The sequence below is a fragment of the Podarcis raffonei genome, chromosome 16, assembly GCF_027172205.1.
Source record: "Podarcis raffonei isolate rPodRaf1 chromosome 16, rPodRaf1.pri, whole genome shotgun sequence".
NCBI lineage: Eukaryota > Metazoa > Chordata > Lepidosauria > Squamata > Lacertidae > Podarcis > Podarcis raffonei.
The window spans coordinates 39,349,120-39,369,476 of record NC_070617.1 but is presented as its reverse complement, the minus strand read 5'-3'; the positions used below and the strand labels follow the sequence as shown (position 1 = coordinate 39,369,476).

Sequence of the window (20,357 nt, the reverse complement as noted above, 5' to 3'; positions counted from 1 at the left end):
ACATAGGAGAGAACCAAGTGAAACTCTTCTCCTTTCATGCAGGTTCATTGCACTGCAATCCTGACTTCTCCATCTTCCCACCTCCTTTCTGCAGGTGATAAAGCAACTCATGAAGAAAGAGTTTACCCTTGAATTCTCAAGGGATAGAAAGTCCATGTCCGTGTACTGCACTCCAAACAAGCCCAGCCGGACTACTATGAGCAAGATGTTCGTTAAGGCAAGTATGCTTCATGGAACTTAGCTACAAGGCAGCATGGCTCTTGAAGTTGTGCCAGAACAAAATTGCAGTGGCGTCTCAAAAAATAAATCTGTGCTTAGTAGGATTCGACCCCTGCAGTTGAGTGAGCTACTTTAATTTTATTTTAATTTTTCCCCCTTGATGGCTTTGTGGTGTGAAGGCAAGTGATTGTGATCCTGATCTTTCCTGGAAGGCTAATTGGCTCCCACTTTGTGCTCCTGCAGGGTGCCCCCGAAGGAGTAATTGACAGGTGTACACACATCCGCGTTGGAAGCACTAAAGTGCCATTGACACCAGGAATTAAGCAGAAGATCATGAGCGTCATCCGAGAGTGGGGCACAGGCCGAGATACCCTGCGCTGCTTGGCTTTAGCAACACACGACAATCCACCAAGAAGGGAAGACATGAAATTAGAGGATTCTGCAAATTTCATTACTTACGAGGTTGGTTAACTGTCAAATTGCAGCTTGAGGAGAATGGCAGAAGTTTCCTAAAACAAAGTGAGTTTTGTCTTTGGATGGAAACACCAAGTGAGCCACTCGGAGCTCCTTGGAGGAAGGGATGTAGCTGATGTTAGTTTGTAACATTTAGCATCTCCATCCTAGTACCATCCTAATATATTGTGCATTTATCACTAGGCATCCTGCGTCGTGTTCATGCCCTTGCAACTAACACAGCTGGTGATAAACCCCACCTAATCCTAGGCTACAAAAATTTACCTAGGGCTGTCTAGTCTCCATTCCTTACCTATAGAATGGGAACAGTAGCAACTGACCTCTGTGGATTGTTGGGAAGATGAACAAATTAAAACAAAAATGCTGTACAAGCAGTAATAGCAGTGCCTTTTCCCTAGAAAAATAGGTACTCATCATGAAGTTGTTACAGTAAGTGCCACACTCTTTAACCAAAAAAAGAGGCTTCAGTACTGTGTACCCTTGAGTACCCCCTCAAAAAAAACCTGACAAGTAATAGTATAACAATGGTAAAAAACATATTAGTTCTGTTCAGCAACTTAAGAATGTGTGCCTTTTACCTTGTTACTGGAAAATCTGAATGCTTAATGAGGTTTATTCTTGTTTCAGACCAATTTGACATTTGTTGGCTGTGTGGGGATGCTGGATCCCCCACGAATTGAAGTGGCATCATCCATAAAGTTATGCCGGCAAGCTGGTATTCGTGTGATTATGATAACAGGGGACAACAAGGGGACAGCAGTGGCCATCTGTCGTCGTATTGGCATCTTTGGGGAAGAAGAAGATGTCACCACGAGAGCCTTTACAGGGCGTGAGTTTGATGAACTTTCGCTGGCTGCCCAGAGGGACGCTTGCCTAAATGCTCGCTGCTTTGCCCGTGTGGAGCCTTCCCATAAGTCTAAGATTGTTGAGTTTCTCCAGTCTTTTGATGAGATCACAGCTATGGTAAGTGTGAGAGGTGGGGCATTAGATAGGCGGCAACTTCTTGTGTAGAGAAAGATCTGTGTAGTAGCTGAGGGGAGGGGTCTTTATGCAGTTGCATTTTACGGAGGTTCCAAACAGTTCTCTCCCAGCATGAAGATGCAGAATAGGTTAGAACGTACATTAGTCCGCCCTAACTTGCTGCCAAGTTATCAGATGATGAAGATGGGGCTGTGCTTGGAACCAGTTCTGCTGTATGCTGGCACAATGGGCTGTGTCAGTGCCCGCTTTTCAAACTTTCTCTTTCAGACTGGAGATGGTGTAAATGATGCCCCAGCACTGAAGAAAGCAGAGATTGGCATTGCTATGGGGTCAGGCACTGCGGTGGCAAAGACAGCTTCAGAAATGGTGCTGGCTGATGACAACTTCTCGACCATTGTAGCAGCTGTGGAAGAGGGACGTGCAATCTACAATAACATGAAACAATTCATTCGCTACCTCATCTCCTCCAATGTTGGAGAGGTCGTATGGTAGGTGTGCCAAGCAATCTCAACTCCCCTCAAGAACTGCACAAGTGAACTTTGTTGATATAAATTGAGCTGGTCTGGCCTCCTGGGACAAATTCAATCCAGAGGTGGCTGACAAACGACTTGGGGAACCTTTCCCATCCCCCCTTAAACAGAAGAAAATGTCAGAGGATGGATTTGGAGAGTGCTTAGTGGCAACTCAGCTCTGGACAATTTGCTAGCAAAGACCATAGATATGCCAAACCAGAGAGCTTTTAAGTGCAAACTAGGGCTTTAAGTGTAACAATGTATTCTTCAGAACCACCTCTGCTGTTTTGGGTAATGAAAGAGTGATTTGCAAAGACACACTGAATGTCCCTAGTTACCAACAACTGTCATTCTCATCCCACTTTCAATGCAGCACTCAAGTTCTCCTTTCCATAGGCTGCATAGGACTTGCCTTGGTTGTCAGATCGTGTCAAGAACTGTTAGGATTGCAGCCAGTTTGAATACTTGACTCTTAAATAGTTGTAACCCAGTTTCCTCTCATGCTGTGAAAACCCTAAGTACAACATATCCATTAAATCCTTCAGTTAACATGATTAATCTTACTTCTGCTCTTTTTCACTCTCTTTTTTTGACAGTATCTTCCTGACTGCTGCCTTGGGTTTCCCTGAAGCTTTAATTCCTGTGCAGCTGTTGTGGGTAAACCTTGTGACTGATGGACTCCCTGCCACTGCTCTGGGATTCAACCCCCCTGATCTTGACATCATGGACAAACCACCTCGTAATCCCAAAGAGCCCTTGATCTCTGGGTGGCTCTTCTTCCGCTACTTGGCCATTGGATGTGAGTGTTGATTTTGGATTTGCGAACCCCTGGATAGAACAAGAGGTTTTCTGCTTTCCCCCTTCCCTCATTCCCAGTACTACCTCCCTGTTCCCTTCCCTTCTCCTCTTTGCTCTTGCACAAGTGAGTCCAGTTAGGGCAGCAGCATGGCATCAGCCGGTCCGCATTGCAATTTGGCAGAATGGTAGAAGTTAGCTTAAAGGTACTGAAACTTGTTATCACATGCTATTGCTGCATCCTTTCCTCCTCACCTTCCTTTCTCTTGGCAATGCTAATCTTGCAGAAGATGACTGCAAAGTGCCACTTGGACTAGTGTCTCAAACTTGGGTCGCCAGCTGCTGTTGGACTACAACTTTCATCATCCCTAGCTAGCAGGACCAGTGGTCAGGGGTGATAGGAGTTGTAGTCCAACATCAGCTGGGGACCCATGTTTGAGAAACTCACTTTGGACAGTTTACCTACCAAGCTAATTCTACTTCTTAACTCTCCATTTTAACTAAGCACCCAAAATGGTTTTTTTTAAGCCGCCATTGCCTTGGATTGAATTATCTGATAAAATTGTGTGTGTGTGTTTGTAGAAGAGTTAACTTCTGTTAGGCAGGTTTTCAGAGGGGAAAGTGTAAGTGTGTCTTGCACAGAGCTCTGGCCCCATCTCTGGGTCTGTTTTTAAATGAGATATGTGGTGCTGGAAAGAATCCAGTTGTGGTTACTTGGCATTCAAGATATGAGCATGGATAGCAATTGCAGGAAATGGGCAAGGGTTACACAGTAACCTATTGTACAGAGGAGAGAAAGTTCAGGTGAGGTGAGCAGGCAATACAGTTGGCCCATTATTCAGCCTAGAAAGAACTAAAATTATTTATCCCCCCCCCCCCTTTTAAGGCTACGTTGGAGCTGCTACGGTGGGAGCTGCTGCTTGGTGGTTTATTGCTGCTGATGGTGGCCCAAGAATTACCTACTACCAGCTGGTAATATTTTCTTCTCAATATTTCAACATTAGCATTTTTGGAATAAGGCTTACATTTTTGTAGTGCTGTTGGCTAACTATGGTGTTTAAGTGGAATGCACTGGTATATTTGCAAAATAACACCAGTTCTTATCTTTGGAAAGATCTTACACATGTCAAAAAACTAATTCCTGCTTAAAATAAAGATCAGATTAGAGTGTTGAAGAAAAGCTTTGGTTTGTTCAACTTTATAGCTGAACAACAAGAAGAATTATAATGATGGTTGATAGCACAAGAGTATTTTGATGAGCTGCAGCCGGGGGACGAGGAGCAGTAATGTCATGAGTGTACTTAACTAACTTGTATTTGTGTTCACATTTTGCAGAGCCATTTTCTGCAGTGCAAAGAGGACAATCCAGATTTTGAAGGTGTTGACTGTGTGGTCTTTGAGTCTCCATACCCTATGACAATGGCACTTTCCGTCTTGGTCACTATAGAGATGTGTAATGCACTCAACAGGTTGGTGTGCTTAAAATGGATGCTTTCATGTGCCGTGTGTTGGTGATGCGGTGATGGGAGCTCTAGATTGCATCATGCTATTTGAAGAACTTGCCTTGACCGCAGAAGTTCTGCATTTGGGTGATTTTCACTGTGTTTCTGGAATTCAGTGACTTTAGGGATTCAGCTACTTTTACTTTTTTTAACAATGGATTTAAATAAATCAATGAAGGAGCAGTACACAAGATGGGGCAGAAGAAGTAGCTTTTTCATCTGCAGAAACTGAAGAGAAATATTGCCTGCTTCACAGGACATCTGTCTCGGCACTGTCAGAAGCATTGCAACGTTAGACAGGCTTGATCCAGTGTAATGTAGATATATGGAGCAGGATCTGGGTCAGCAGTTTTTGCAGAACATTGGTAGGGAGCTATTAAAGCAGGTGGACCTTTCACTAGAGAGCTGCTGATGGGTTGTGGACCTACAAAACTGGGCACTAGGAGAAATGCCTTGTGCTGTAGCACATGCATGCACTTGGTATAATGGCAGCCAGAACTGGAAAAAGCAAAAGAAGCCCCCTGCATTAAGAGTTTTTAAAGCTAATGGAAGGGGAAAGTAGAGTGGCAGACTCTCTGAGCCTGCCGAAGATAAGAGCTGGTGAAGTACAGTGGCTTTGAGCAGGAGCTGTGAGCCCTGGGTCAAGTCACACATAGATGGCCTTTAGGCAAGCTGCTGTGAACTGTGAAGCTTTATGTACGCCTTCATTCTTTTTTTCAGCCTGTCAGAGAACCAGTCCTTGATGCGGATGCCTCCTTGGGAGAACGTCTGGCTGCTGGGTTCCATTTGCTTGTCCATGTCTCTTCACTTCCTTATCCTCTATGTGGAGCCACTGCCAGTAAGTTTGCATAGCTCATGTTCCAGGACAAGTCTTGAGCCAAGCAAGAAAAGCTCTTGGTCATCCCCAGCTCTCTTGCCCCTCAGCTCAGTCAAAAGGCTTCACCAATAATGCTATTTCTCTTCCATTCCCCAGCTGATCTTCCAGATTACACCTCTGAATCTGACCCAGTGGCTGATGGTGTTGAAAATCTCGCTGCCTGTCATCCTGCTGGACGAGACACTTAAATTTGTGGCCCGTAACTACCTAGAGCCTGGTAAAGATTGTGTGCCGCCTGCCACCAAGCCACGCTCTTTGTCCGCATGCACCGAAGGGATTTCCTGGCCGTTTGTGTTCATTACCCTACCCTTGGTTATTTGGCTGTATAGCACAGACACTAACTTTAGCGACATGTTCTTGTCTTGACCTGAAGAGATAACAGTTTGACAGAGAGATGTTTAACTTAAATCAATTTTTTTTATTGTTTAAAGCAATTGTCTTATTCTGCTGAATTTTCACATGAACATATTTGCCGGTGTCTGAGGTTCCATATTCTATGCCAGCCCTTCCCCATCCCGGCGCCCTCCAGATACCTGCTGTTACAACTCCCCATCAGCCACCGCCAGCCCACCTGTGCTTGCTAGGCCCAATGGGAGTTGTATTCCAGACACCTGGGAGGGGCACCAGGTTGTGGAAGGGCTGATCTAGACGTTTTGGGTTTTTTCTTTTACTTCCCCTGACCCGACTCCAGTGGGGGAGTAGCATTTCTCCCCACCCCCTTTTATACACATCTAGGGTGTCCATTGACATGTACAGAGAAATTTAACACTATTTTATGCAAATATTTTTTGTAGAGGAGAAGCATGTACAGTGTTCTGTTTAATAGTCAACTCATCCTTGTAAAAACAAACAAAAAAAGTGCTTTGCGGGGGGAGTGCCAGTGGACACTATATTGAGCAAACTGTAATTGGTAGCAGATTTTAGGGAATGAATGTTTTTGTGTGTGTTTTCTTAAACTAAAAAGCATGCAATTGTTTATGTCTTCTGCATGGTCACCTAATCTTAATTTGTCATTCAGCTGGTTTTTTTCTGCACTGGGCAGATGTATACTGCTACCTCAGTATCTACCCCCCTTTTTTGCCCTTTCCAATATTTTTAAATAACAACTGAATCTTGTTTACACCTGTATTTGTAAGAGGTATGCTTATTTTTGCTGGTGCAGAAAATACCACTCCAGGGGCAACCTATTACTGTTCTCCTCCTCAACCCCCCCCCATCACATGTAGATTTTTTTTTTTAAAAAAAATTATTTATTTAAATATCTTATGTATTTTTATTGTAACAGCATTTTCACCAGCATTGCCCACTTTGGGATGGTGGGGGAGAAGCAGGAAAGGTAAAAGGCTACCTGGATAGACTTCAGGCAAAGCAAAAAATAAAAAAAATAAACTGTTTTTAATTGAGAAAATTTTGTTTCTCATTTCATTTATACCTTGGAGGCTGCTCCATTTTAATTAGCAAAATCCATGCGTCAATATTTTTTGTGTTCTTTTTTTTTTAAGTGGGGGCATTCATAACGGAACCTGGAAACAAAGGACTTGCGTTTGCACAGCTGGAGTTCTCACAGGGTCTTTTTTTGGTTAGGTCTCTTAACTCTCAGTGCCACACCTTGGGATATAGTCTGCTGGCCACATCTTACCCTGAAGTGGCAAAGTAACAAATTTGTGTGTGTGTGCGTGTGCGTGTTACGTCTCTGTGTGTGTTTTTGTAAAATCTGTAAATACCACATGACCAAATGAACATATTGTATAGAACTATTTTTATTTTTAATGTGGCACTAACCACCATCATTCTATTGCGATAAATGTTACCGCATGTTGTGTTTCCCCCCCTCCAAATTGAGTCCTGTATCAACAATGTGTAAGTTCATTAACAGTCCTAACTGTGTGGTGTTTCTCTCCAATGCCTTCCAACATTCATCGACTGAAGTGAGTATCTCTCTTCCATTTCACCATTCCAGTGGTGATGTGCTGTGTTAAAAAAAGATAGCATATGCTGTATACATGTCAAAGAATAAATGCTAATTTTCCCTTCATTCCATGCTGCGTTTTGTCAGATATTCTGCTGTGCTACATTATTATCACCACTCTTCACATTCTGCCTCCAGTATCATAAGGCTCAGATGTCTTGAAGAACAAGCATATTTTGCGCCCCCAATTTCTATCGGGTTAAATCTTTAGAACTAAGCTAGCAAGACCTGTGCCCTGAAAATAATAGAGAATTAACAGTGTTTCCCCTTCCTAAATTCACATTAAACCCTTCCTTAGCAACCGTCAGCACCTCCAGGAGGGTGGCTTTGCTGCAGTGGAAGCTTTTTTAGATAATCTAATCTATCTTCCCCACATCTCAAAAGTAATAGGCATCCTTGAACATGGATCCCAATTAGCTTCTTGTAGTTTTCATACTGTACTTTGATGCTCTTGGACTTCTTTGTTTTGTTATAAAGGTGTCATGAACCATTCCAGATAACAGGTATTAACTTCAGAAGGCCAAAGGTCTTCCAGTTACATTCTCTCAGGTATTGTTTTTGTAACAAAACAGTATCTTAATAGTTCTCAGTGAGTAGACTCTTCTTGTGTCCCACAAAAACAGCAACGGAGCAGTCAAATGAACATAACATGGTTGAATGCCAAGGGACTGGGTGACATGTTCTGTCAAAACGGCAGATAGCATGCTGGCTTTGCAGTGTTTTTCAGTCACCTGCTAGGGCACTCTTCGTTTAGGAGTTGGGTGGATTAAAATTTGGCAAGAGCCCTATTGAAGCACTTTAAGAGTCTGTGACTAGCACAGAATGCTTAGTAATGGGTAAGCTCAAAATGCTCTGGGGTGTAAAGTGAAATCCCTTTCTGCAGATGGGAGGTTTCACTAGCAGACATGTTAAAAATGAGGACCTTGCAACTCAGGAGTGTGTTAGGAGCACAGCAGTAAGCAGCCTTCTTAGGCAAAGTTGTCATGTCATCCTACATCTAGACTCTAGTGCTGACCTTAGTGCACATGCAGGCTGACTTCTGTGACAGGGATAGCTAATCTGTGACCTGCCAGATATTGCTGGACTACAACTCTGTCTCTGACCATTCTCTGCTACTCATTGGGGCTAAAAACACTACCAAAGGTATATCAGTTAAGTAGAGCATGGTGCTGATAATGCCAAGGTTGCAGGTTTGATCCCTGTACAGGATAGCTACACATCCCTATGTTGCAGGGGGTTGGACTAAATGACCTTTGGAGCCCCTTCCAACTCCTTGGGCCTAATGGAAGCTGGGAGTCAAACAGCATCTTCAAGGCCACAGATTAGCCATTCATAGGCAGGCCCAGAAGCATCAGCTTCTGGCTTCTTGACACCTGCACCATAGATTTGCCATATTCTGTCTAGCTGTAGGTCTCTGATTTCCTTCAGATGTCCCTTCCTTGCTCCTCACAAAAGTGAACACAAAGACAGCCCCAATGTATCTCAGTATTTTATTTAACATTTTCAAAGTAAAAGAGTCCAGGTCCCTTCCTTGATGGGGTTATAATCTCAGATTTGACAGGAGGGGTGTTTGAGCAGAGAAAACTTTCTCAGTTACATGGATTTAGGAGGACTAAGCAGGTTTGCCAAAGACTTCACAGGAGGCTGGGGGAGGTTTTGAAGAGGGAAGCAAGAAGTGGCATTGTGCAAATGTTCTAGGAAGCAGTATCACCCATGAAGGTCTGGAAGGGAGAAAGAGCAGAGATAAGAGGAAGCTAAAACGTTCAGAGGTCCCTTACTAAACACTAAGCATATTGGGAACAAGAATCCTGTATGTCTGGACTCTCATGTGTGTGAATGTACACATGAAAAGCCCAGCTTAACCAAATGAAAATCGAAACCACGGTGGAAGTCCCTATTTCAGTTACTCATCTTTACAAGTGACAGTGAGCTTGGACGATGCTGGTGGCAGAGGCTGGTGGCAGTTGGAATGCCAGCCACATTTGAAGGGCCACGCAGGTAAGGAGAGGTTACCAAAATTGCTGTTTCTGAAAAGCAATGGAGCACACCAGTAACTTTCAAGCCCACTTGTAAGAGGGTTTTTGCACAGATATCCATTTAGCCCAATTTGTTAACAACTTGGAGTGTTTGTAAAGGTAGACAGTTCTTTATTTTTTTTATTTAAAAAATCTGTTGTGTTTTGATCTGCCTTCCATTTCTCACTGTGCTTTTCAGTTGGTTTAGACTGTTCTTGTCTCAGTGTTTCTCACCCAGATGAGACATCTGCATAGCTGTATAGGGCAGTGGCACAGACTCCTGTGACCATCCCAATGGTGCCAGACTTCAAATCCCAACAGTCCCAAGCACTATGGTCAAGGGAATGATGGGAATTGAGGTCCAACCACATAGGATAGGCACGGCTGGGGCAGATGAGTCAATAGTCTAATTGGTATAGGATAGCTTCAACGTTAATCTCTGAAGCACAGCTCCAGCACACTGGACTTGCTCCTTCGTCTCTCATCCCCCTTGTGACTGAATTAGGGAGATAATAAAACATACGTTTGTGGTATAGTAAGCCATCTAATTAAATGATATTTGCAATTCACAGTGCCAGTTATGGTAAGCAATATATTTCCCCAAGGGAAGCACACATTCTGCCAGGAGGTGAGGCCTTGTAAGATGGCTAGTCATCAACTTTTCCATTAGTGCAAGGAATTAGTGAAGCTTTTTCAAAGTGCTTTGAACCTTGCAGTGACCCCTTTGGAAAGGGGCACAGGGTGCCTTCCCCTTCTCACTGAATAAGGAGTTGTCTTTCCAAGCAGAACTTAACCCTAAATCTCTTAACTCTTAAAGCCCAGTGCAACCTTCAGTGGTTCTCACGCCACCACGGGTTGGGTGAATATGGTAACTTTTCTAAGGCCATCCAGTAAGCTTAGAATTGAACCTGTGGCTCTAATGTTAAGAACCTGATGGAGCAGAGTCACAATTCAGGGAGGACATACTTTTCCTCCATAGGATCCCAGGTTCAATTAAAGGCCCCTCAGGTGCAGCAACGATGGGAAACACCTTTGCTTGAAACCTTGTACAGATGCTGCCAGTTGAGGTTGACCAGCCTTCCTCCAACCTGGTGCCTTCTAGGTGATGTTGGACTTCACAGCTCCCGTCAGCCCCAGCCAACATGGCCCATGGGCAGTGGGGATGGGAGTAGCCATCCACAAAGCATCTGGAGGATACATTTGATTAATAACTTGACTTAGTCCACAGCATTTTGGGGTGAAGCTTTCTTTTCTGATAAACATTCAACAATTTACGGTAGATGTTAAAAGAATGGCCAAATAGTGTTTATTTTCTCCCCATTTGTACAAGTGGTGTCTTAAATCAACAGGGGATTTTTTATTGTTTAAACTGAATGCAAAGCAGCTTTGTGGCAATTTGCTTTTTTTTAAGCTGTGGTTTCACTTAAATTAGTGCTTAATATTGGGGAATCTTAACTCTGTGGTGATAAAATGCAGTACAGCAGTTCTAGTGTCTCCCAAGGACGCAGCCAATAAGAGGCTTGAACGATGAGCAAACTGGATGGGTGAGGCCTAGGTAAAAACAGCCCAAGTTGTCTGTCCTTGCACCTGTCTTGTTTTACTTTTTGCACTTCTTAACCATCGTTTCCCTAATTTCTGCTTATTGCATTAAAACAAACAATAATAATGAAACACTAACACAGAGAGTAAAAAGATCTGCATATTTTCTAACACAAACTCTTGGGACAGGATACTGCAATTGTACAATAACTGAGTTGAAAATTGCTATGGAACAGCAGAAGCAAATAGGGCAGGGGCTGAACCATGATGCAAGCTTCGTTCTGGACAAGGCAGGTGTAAGGATTTGTTGTACATGCCCAGGGCACCAATTGGCACAAAATGTCCACGTGCAATGGAGCTGGCCAACCAGGCAATGCACCAGCGATGTTGGTGTGTCTTCAACCAGCCTCCACCTGCCAGCCCTCTTACTCAAAGAAAACCAGGGAGCGGGGGGGCGGGGCTGGTTGTCATTGGCTCATGCAGAGGCCATCGCTGGCTCTAGTTCCCCCTATTGTTGGGGATTTCTGCCTTCCATTCTGCCAGCCATCAATGTCCACATGTTAACTCTGGGCAAATAAAGTTGGTGGGTGGGGTCTCAACAGGACTCTGCCTTGTAAACAATCTCTTTTGAAATTACAAGAAACGAAAAGGGCAGGAGGTGTGTCACCCCCCATCCCTGACACTCCCCTGCTCCTGGTTCTTGTATGTCTCCATCAGCACAAGGCTGGCATGCCAGTGGTTCTGGTGGCAAAGCTTTTCTGGAAGGAAGAAGGTTTCAGCAGATGGACTAGCCCTGCAGCCTTTATGTTGTCTCACCTTTTTAGTGTATTTGGGGGGTCAGGGAGAGACAGGCTAGGGAAATAGCTTAACTCCTTATTGTACCTATTTGCTTTTAACAATTTCCAAGGTACCAGTTGCATTCCAAACTACTGGGACTTGCAGTTTAAAGACCTCCACAAAATACCACAAAATTATTAGAAATTGAGAGAAAGTTTAAAAACAAACATTGAATGAGAAGCAGTGCTGTTGCCTGGGGAGAATCTGAAAGGGAGACTGGTTGGATGGACAGCCAGACTGACCTGTTTGCTAGGTGGAAATATGTAAAGGAAGCAAAAATGGATTAACAGAACCACTTCTCTTTTTGCTGCAAAGTTAATTGCACACTAGGAAACTGAATGGTAGGAATTTGTTAGGGCCTGAGAGCTCCAACATGCTGTGGCTAATCTAACTCTTAATTCACCGCAGACAAGCCATTAACAGCCAACAAGTGAGGAAAAAGGATGTGTGAACATATTTTGGTTACTCCTCAGGGCTTTGGCAACAGCATTTTTTTCTCACCTCGCTAAAGGTTTGGGAGGGAAGGGCTTGTGGAAGGGATGGGAAGCGTTCAGAGGCTGTTGGACCACAGCTCCCTTCCTCCTTGGGCACTGGCCAGTCTGGCTGGAGCTGATGGGAGTTGGAGTACAATAGTATCTGGCAAGGCCGCAGGTCCCCCATCTTAGACTTAACAGGGAAAGGGAAATTTGTCCCTGTGTCCTGGAAATGGACAATTTTACGAAGTACAGTATCTTTAGCCTCCCTTGTACAACAGCTACTAAATAAAAAGATTTGGCAGTTTGGCTAAAGTTTTAAGGATTGGCTTATGGGGCAAATAGCGAGTGGAAATCTCTTAACTAGACGTCCTTCCAGCTTTTAATTCTCTATCATACTTTTCCGATTAACTTGTATTCTCCCATTTGAAAATGAGAGGATGCTTATCAGACTGTTAGAATTTAATTCTATCGCTTTTGAGCCTTTTAAAAATTACAATAATGTCCTTGCTTTTATTAAGCCTTCTTTATCCATCCTTTTCACTAACGTTTTCCCTCTCTCTCTCTCTCTCTCTCTCTCTCTCTCTCTCTCTCTCTCTTTTTATTTACAGCAAAACTGGAGTAATCACTTAGTCCTAGACAAATTTTGCAGAATTGTAAGGTTAATTTTCTTGCATGCGTCTTTAGGAACGCATCTACTGAAAACATCTGCATGAGTCTTGTAAATGGGAAAATAAAAATCTCTCCTTAAGCAGGGAGAAAAAAATAGAACTGAAAACTCGTGTTCCACGAAGGAAGTGTGTGGTGCTCTTAAAAAGCTTCAGTTTATATACAGATCTACCAATGTGCAATATGGTTTTTAACTGATAAAACAGACCTCTGCGAAGAAGTTTTGGGGTTGCATGAAGACAAGTCTCCCTAAACTGCTGAGCAAGAATTAATGAGTGGTGATTCGCCAAGTTTTATCTTTTTTCTTTTTCTTTCCATACTTCGTTGTGTAAAATGTCATAGTTTATAAAATGTACAATATTGGACTGTAATGCATGCTTTCAGTTGTAAGTAGCTGATAATCTCTATTGTATCTCAAGATAACACTTAAAAACAGCTCTGTACAATATGCAATTCTATTTATACAGGTTCGTTGACAACGGTACTGTTGCTGAACGTTTAAGAAACTGTTAAACCTTCAATTCCATAACTTCAGCTTAAAAAAAATATCTTGGAGTGTGCAGATAGGTCTATTTTGCACTGTAATAATGTAACTTATTTAAATCTAAAGCCGTAGACACACACCGGTGCAATACACATGTTGTGGTGCATTTTATCTTAACAACAAAAGCCTAATAATGAACCTAGTTCATAAAACAGCATGTGTGACCTTTTTTCTTTGTTAGAAGTTGTAAATAACATTGTCTGATTCAATGCTGATGGTGACAAGCATCACACCTGCCATCCTGGTTTCGGGTAAAATAAACTTATTCTATGATACATAGTTTTTGTGTTTGTTTGGATATGCGTTTAGGAACACGCAAGCTTCCTTGTAAGCTAATTCTAAACACGTTTACTGACAGCCTGTCCTGCACAGGATGCAGAGTAAGGCGGTGGGATCCTGGACTTCACTGCTTCAAACTATTGGAGAGTGTGCATTTTTAATGTTCCCTGCATACTAAAGCAAAAAATGTCTGCTCCTTTTATATACTGAACTAGAACCTCAGAAAGAGAGAGACCAGCCTGTTGGATCAGGCCAGTAACCCATCCATCCCACCAGCCTGTTCTCTCAGTGGCCAACCAGGTTCCACAGTGGGAACCTGGCCAGCAGGGCCTGAGTGGAGCAGGACTCTTCCCACCTGAGATTCCCAGCCTTCGGAGCCAGTCTGCCTCTGATCCTGTAGGTGGCATGTAGCCATTGTGGCTGGGAGCCACTGAGAGCTCTATCCTCTATGACAGTGATGGCCAACTTGGCCCAACTGCTTTGGGACTACAATTCCCATCATCCCTGACCACTAGTCCTGTTAGCTAGGGATGATGGGTGTTGTAGTCCCAAAACATCTGGAGGGCCGAGTTTGGCCATCACTGCCCTTTGAGAAAGTGCTTTTCTTTTCTTTTTAAGTCGAGCCCAGTTCCCATTTTAGGGAGCTTTTCTTACATGGGAGAATATTCAGAACTATGAAATCCCAACCACAGGCTCAGGTGGGAGAGTTCAGAATTCTGCTTTTCATTCTATGTAATGTGTGGATTGGCTGGCTCTCAGGAATAAAAGCACATTGCACTGGCTGGGATCCAAAGAACCAAAGAAGGAAGCTTTTGAATTGGGCTTGTTAGAACGGCACGTTGCACAGAAAATGCCCTCTGAAGTTGAAGAGGACTTCAAACCCCATTTGTGACATGGCCTGTGCACATGTCATTCAAAGGAAAGAGAATCCCACTTAACACAGGCCCAAGCCCTCGGGTGCGGCTGCTTTGGATCTGTGACATCGGTTCCAGTGAGATTCCCTTCCAAGCTCTTCACACTTTTAAGTTTGTGGCATTACTTGCGCACAATTTCCTAGCAATGCCAAGGCAACACTTCTTCCTCTTAGAACTACATAGCGTTCCTCTTGGAGTGTGGCATGACTGGGGTAGGGAGTGTGTGTTAGAAGACAACCATTGTTTGTATAAAAAAAGTGAGAGACACAAACCATCTTGTGTCCCAACTGAATTATTTATATTTATTTATTTAATTTTCTAAAGGGTGTACAACTGATCATACACAAGACGTTAAAATCTTTAAAGCACAGGAAGTTTTCTGTGTGGTGAAATAATCATCCTCCCAAGTCAGAGTACTTAACCTGTAAAGTGCTTTATGTAGTGGAGTCTGGTCCAGCAGGGTGAATGGGGGGGACAATGCCCCACCAATCTCCTGCCTGCCTCCTTTCTCCAGGGGGATGTCACTCCTTGTCAACTTCCTCCTCAGTGTTGCCCTCATCAGGGATGAAGGGGCCAAAATTAGTTGGTTCTGGTGCCGTCTACTGTCAGTCTCCCTATATTCTGCCCTACCAGTCCCAATTGGCACCAGCCACTGGCTTCATGGTAGAGCTCACACAAACAAAATAATTGTATGAGTTCTACCCACTCAATTAAATCTCCATGATTTAAAGACATCAGAGTATTTTCCTCTCTCTTCCTGGGCTACGACCTTCAACAGGAAGGAGTGATGAAAAAACCACCTGTGGCCCAAGTCCCTTCGGCTCCCTGCCCAGGGTCTCACGGTCCCTTGCTGTGCGGTGCAGGCTGTGTGTGGCAGTATTATTTGTACCAACATGAATCAAGGAATTCTTTTTTCTTTTTTTGCAGCTGTATTTTAACTGTTTGACCAAGACTTGCTTTGTTAGTTTTAATAATTGCAAGCCGTATGAGGGATGGCCTCTGTAACCTGTACATCCACCTTGTTGGATGTGCTTTAAATGGATCTGTTGTTAACACTGTAGAACTCTGTGACCCTGGATTCTAGTATTATACAAATGGAGGAAAACTCACACCAGAGCGGTAGTCTCATAATCTGGGGAACTGGGTTCGCATCTCCGCTCCTCCACATGCAGCTGCTGGGTGACCTTGGGCCAGTCACCCTTCTCTGAAGTCTCTCAGCCCCACTCACCTCACAGAGTGTTTGTTGTGGGGGAGGAAGGGAAAGGAGAATGTGAGCCGCTTTGAGACTCCTTAAAGGGAGTGAAAGGCGGGATATCAAATCCAAACTCTTCTTCTTCTACCATGCATAGCTTTCTACCCCTCTTATTAGTCAGAGAAGAATTGATGGAGGCAGGAAGCAGTCAAAGCAAGGCAGATACTATTTTTTTCTGCTGCAATAGAGTCCCTGCCACCGCTGCGGGTGAGGACCCAGAACAAAGGTGTGTAACATACTTTAATGGCTTAGAAATTGCCCAAACCCTTAGCCAAAGACCACCCAAAAGCATCATATAAATGTCACAGAAAGAGGCAGAAATGCGACAGAAATTTGAGTGTGTGTCTTGTCTCCTGTCCGTCAAGCAAGATACCTGATAATGTTTCCTGATTGCCTTTTCTTGGCCCGTCTGGGTCATTCTTTTGAAAATTGTAACTACCAATTGTTTCTGAACCTCCCCTGCTCATACACAAAACGTGCTATTTTGACTGGATTTGAAGGATTTGTAAGTGAAAATAACTATTGGGAAAGGTTCTTCCCAAGACAGTCCCTTCTACAGCAGAGTAAATATTTGGGGTCCTTAAGAAAGTCTAGATGGTTTCAGGATTGCTCTCCTGTAATATTTAAGATATGTGGTTTATGTACTTATGTGTGTTTACATTGTGCACTTATGAACATTCATTTTGTATGCATTTTCCATACATGCACTTTAGAGCGATCATCATTCTTCGACTTCCCCACACATCCCTCCATGGGTTCTTATTTAATCCTTGTTTAGCTGAATTTCCTTCATTACTGCCCCTCTTAATTCATCTTACACTCTAGTTGTTTTTAACTGCTGCTCATATGTCTAGCCCCACTTGGAAATTTATCTGGCTGTTGTATTGCTTTAAGTATTCTTTATGAACATTCATTTTATTTATGACACCTTATAATTTTTATAACATGGGGAAGGGCATAGCTCAATGGACAGAACAAACATATACTACTATATATACGTATACTACTGGATACGTATACTACTGTTTAATATTTATTGTGGTATTCACTGTTGTAAAAAATAACAAGAAGAAGGTTCTGGGGGAGAGAAGAAAGTGGGCAGGGGCAGCAGCAGTTCCCTCTTTTGTCTGGATATGAGGGCAGTTGCACAGAGCCCCCCTCACCCAGGCAAAGGCAGGCACAGAAAGTAAGCCTCGCCATCCTGCAGCAGTTGCCTGACCAAGGCCTCCGCCTCCTCCTCCTGGTTCTCCTCCTTGTCATCTTCATGCTCTTCATCCTCCTCACTGTCATTCTTGTCCTCCTCCCACCAGCAGTTTAATTTCAGGCATGGCAGAGGTGGGGTACCATTTTACTGCCTGGGGAGGGGAGAAAGGAAGCAACTTAAAGGAAGCCGCCATTCCACCAAGGTCCAAAAGAGGAAGAAGCCAATGGGTTGCAGGGGGCTTTGACCCCTCCCAGATCTTAGGAGGAGGGGGAGGATACTTCCATCTTGCCTTGCCACCCTCAAACTTTGACCACTGAGGCTGCCACCATCATCACCCACCCAGCCACCTCCAACAACTCGCCAGGAGCCCCACTCTGGCTCCTTCTCCATGGAGTCACGGGAACGGAAACAGCATGATGTTGGACCAGCACCAGCATCCTAAAAAATAGGAGCAAATATGTCCATTGGTGGAGGGTGTGGTGCAACTAACCCTTCGCCCCCCTGAGTTCAGAAGGAAACATCAGGGGTGGAGGTCTCCCTCACCTGGAAGGTGCAGTTGGGCCTTGGGGGGCTGCCTGCAGGTGTTCTTTGTGACCCCCTCCAGATCCTCCAGCCACTTGCCAGGAAAAGGGAGGGGAAGAGAGAGACAGAGAGACTTTCTAAAGGAGAAGAGCTGAGTGGCTCTCCGGCAGCATCTTTCTCCAGGGGGTTCCAACACAACTCTGAGCTAGTGTGGGTAGCTATGTCTTTACCTGGGCTGTTGACCCTTAAGGTGTTTCATAAACTATGCACCCCGTTTCTGTGCTAGTAGGTTGTTTTAAGCTAATTTCATTGCTGTAACCCAACCTGGGAGCAGAGGCGGAGCTACCTGCTCCAGCACCCAGAGTGGACCGGAGTTCCCTAGCTCCCCGCCGCCCGTGTGGTGAGTGTTGGGGTGCTGCTAGCCTCCTGCTGCCTGCAGTGAGCGTATGGGGGGCGCAGTGAGCATGGGGGGCTGCGGCGATGTCCCCCCCCCAATGGCACCTGGAGCAGACCGCACCCCCCGCACCCCCTTTCTCTGCCCGTGCCTGGGACCTGTGAGTGAAGGGCAGGTAGTTAAGAATGATACACCACATACCAGGAGTGTGGGCCCAGGTACAGCAGTGCAGAGAAGAGAGACAAGATGGAAGAAACATCCACACAGCAGGGCTGGCCTGTGCAGCTTTGCATCTTTAAGTGAGGAGGAACATGGTTGTGTGGCTTCCCTTCTTACCTGTGGCCGTGGGACAGAGGAGGACCTCATTCAGAGGGAGGATGGGGCTGAAGGAGGGGCTCTGTGCCCCCTCCCTGTGGCATTCCAGAAGCACCACCAGGTCCATGAAGAGCAGCACACGCAGGCCTAAGAGAGAGATGGTGTTTCCTGGCTCCCCTTCCCTTGGTGCACCCAGCTCCCTCTCGCCAACTCTCCATTAAGCCACAGCCCCTCCCCTCTTTGATTCCTGTTCAAAGGAAGCGCATCCCCCTCCCCACCAAGAGGGCTAGCTTTGGCCAGTCACTGACCCACAGTCTTCCTCTGGGTGGTGTGCAAGTGAAGATGCCCCTCATGGATCAGCTGGTGGCCCCCCAGGTCAAGGCTCTGGACAGCAGGGAGGAAAGACGCAGCATTGCAAGGAGGGGAAGAGCAGGATAAAGACAGGCACTCTTTGCATAGCTGTCAACTTACAGATTTGAAAATAAGGGACCAGAAGCCTTGGAAATAAGGGATCAGCAACCAAAAGAAGGGACTTTAAGATCGCAGATATGTTTGACTTCTGAGCCCCTCCGAGCCAAAGGCAGAAAGCCCAGCCAGCAGCCAAACGAAGCGTCAAGTGGTGGTTCCCACAGCGCAGCAACCCGGCAAAGGGATACAGCAAGGAAAACCACTGTCACCTCTCCGCTGGGAAGCGCTGAGCAAAGGTGAGTCCCCAGGCAACGCGGCCAATTTGATTGGCACAAGGCATGCAAGCTCCACCCCCCAGTCGTTCTTGGACTCTTTATTGGGTGAGCAACGCAGCCAAACAACACAGTTGGAGCCTCCCTCCTCCCTGGCCGGCAGGGAGGGAGGGAGAGGAGCTGCTTCCTTTGAAACCCGGGAAATTTAAGGGACATCATCAATAGGGGACAGCAGCGGGACATGTCGCTGGGATAAGGGACTTTCCCACCAAATAAGGGACGCTTGACAGCTATGCATTCTTTGGGTTCAGTCAGTCAACCGGCTACAAATCCACCTAGTAGTTACCTTGTTCAACCCACGTTTTACCGGCTTCCTTGCACAAGTTGTGTTATGCTTATTTATTACATTTCTATACCATCCTTCACCCAAGGATCACAGGGCAGTTTAGAATATTAAACACAAAAATACAGAACACAATAACAAACAAAACCAATACTCCCGCATAGAAGATATAAGGCATACCAGACTGTTCAAAGCAATTCACACATTATTGTCTAATCCTTACAATAAGCTTCCTTGTGATTTTATCTCCACCCTGTTTCGCCATAGGAGATTTGCTTCAGACCTTCAGCCATTTTATATACCCTTTTCTACCTTTCCCAGTTCTGAAATATCCTCTTTGAGGTGCAGTAACCAGAACTGTACATAGTATTTCAAGTGTGATTGCATTAGTCATGGCACTGCAACATTGGCAGCTGCGTTTTTCATCCCTTTCCTAATGATCCCTGGCATGGAATTTGCCTTTTTCCACAGCTGCCTCACACCGGCTCAACACTTTTATTGACCTGCCTACCCTGACCCCACAATCCCTTTTGTGCTCAGTGAGAAACTGCCTGCTCAGATCCCCATTGTCATAGACGTCATTTATATTTTTGCCTCAATGTGCATAGTTTTGCACATACACCCAACTACATTTGTAATTTTCTCGTCCTTTTCATTGCTGCCAATTATGACAGTTAGGGGTTAAAGGATCAAATCTTCCTGGTCCTTGCAGCTAAGAAGTAAGCTAAATAATCTGAGGTGATTCTCACCATTGTTGTCATTGTCAATGATAATCCTTGGCAGAGAGAGCAGCAAATGGATATGGAGTGGGAATAAAGCGTTCCCAAAACATTCCCTCTTCTAAACATACTGCAAAGTTAAGTTGGTGTTTTGCAATTCAGTAGCCAGAGAGGCATTGAAATGTTGAACACTATCCCCCACCCCACCTTGACTTGCAGTTTTCCTCTTTATGATATTGCTGTTCCATGGAAAGGGATCAAATTTAGAGGTCATTTGGCTGATGCTAATTCTTAATTGCAAATAGCTTCATCTTTCTCTCCTCTTCCTT

The 20,357-nt window shown here is 44.6% G+C and overlaps 1 protein-coding gene across 2 annotated transcripts in view; it reads left to right on the top strand.

The window, feature by feature from the left end:
• ATP2A2 (ATPase sarcoplasmic/endoplasmic reticulum Ca2+ transporting 2) overlaps positions 1–13,681 on the top strand; it is a 51,865-nt gene extending 38,184 nt beyond the window's left edge. Inside the window, exons 10-19 of one of the 2 annotated variants that reach the window (XM_053370055.1) lie at positions 95–217; positions 463–681; positions 1,321–1,656; positions 1,942–2,162; positions 2,783–2,985; positions 3,868–3,953; positions 4,317–4,450; positions 5,204–5,321; positions 5,457–5,577; positions 12,805–13,681. In XM_053370055.1, coding sequence (XP_053226030.1) covers positions 95–217; positions 463–681; positions 1,321–1,656; positions 1,942–2,162; positions 2,783–2,985; positions 3,868–3,953; positions 4,317–4,450; positions 5,204–5,321; positions 5,457–5,577; positions 12,805–12,818 — 1,575 coding nt within the window. In that variant the 3' untranslated portion in view covers positions 12,819–13,681. Of the gene's footprint in view, positions 1–94; positions 218–462; positions 682–1,320; positions 1,657–1,941; positions 2,163–2,782; positions 2,986–3,867; positions 3,954–4,316; positions 4,451–5,203; positions 5,322–5,456; positions 7,396–12,804 lie in introns of those variants that run through there. The other variant, XM_053370056.1, reaches the window with a different exon arrangement.
• The last annotated feature ends 6,676 nt before the right edge of the window (positions 13,682–20,357 follow it).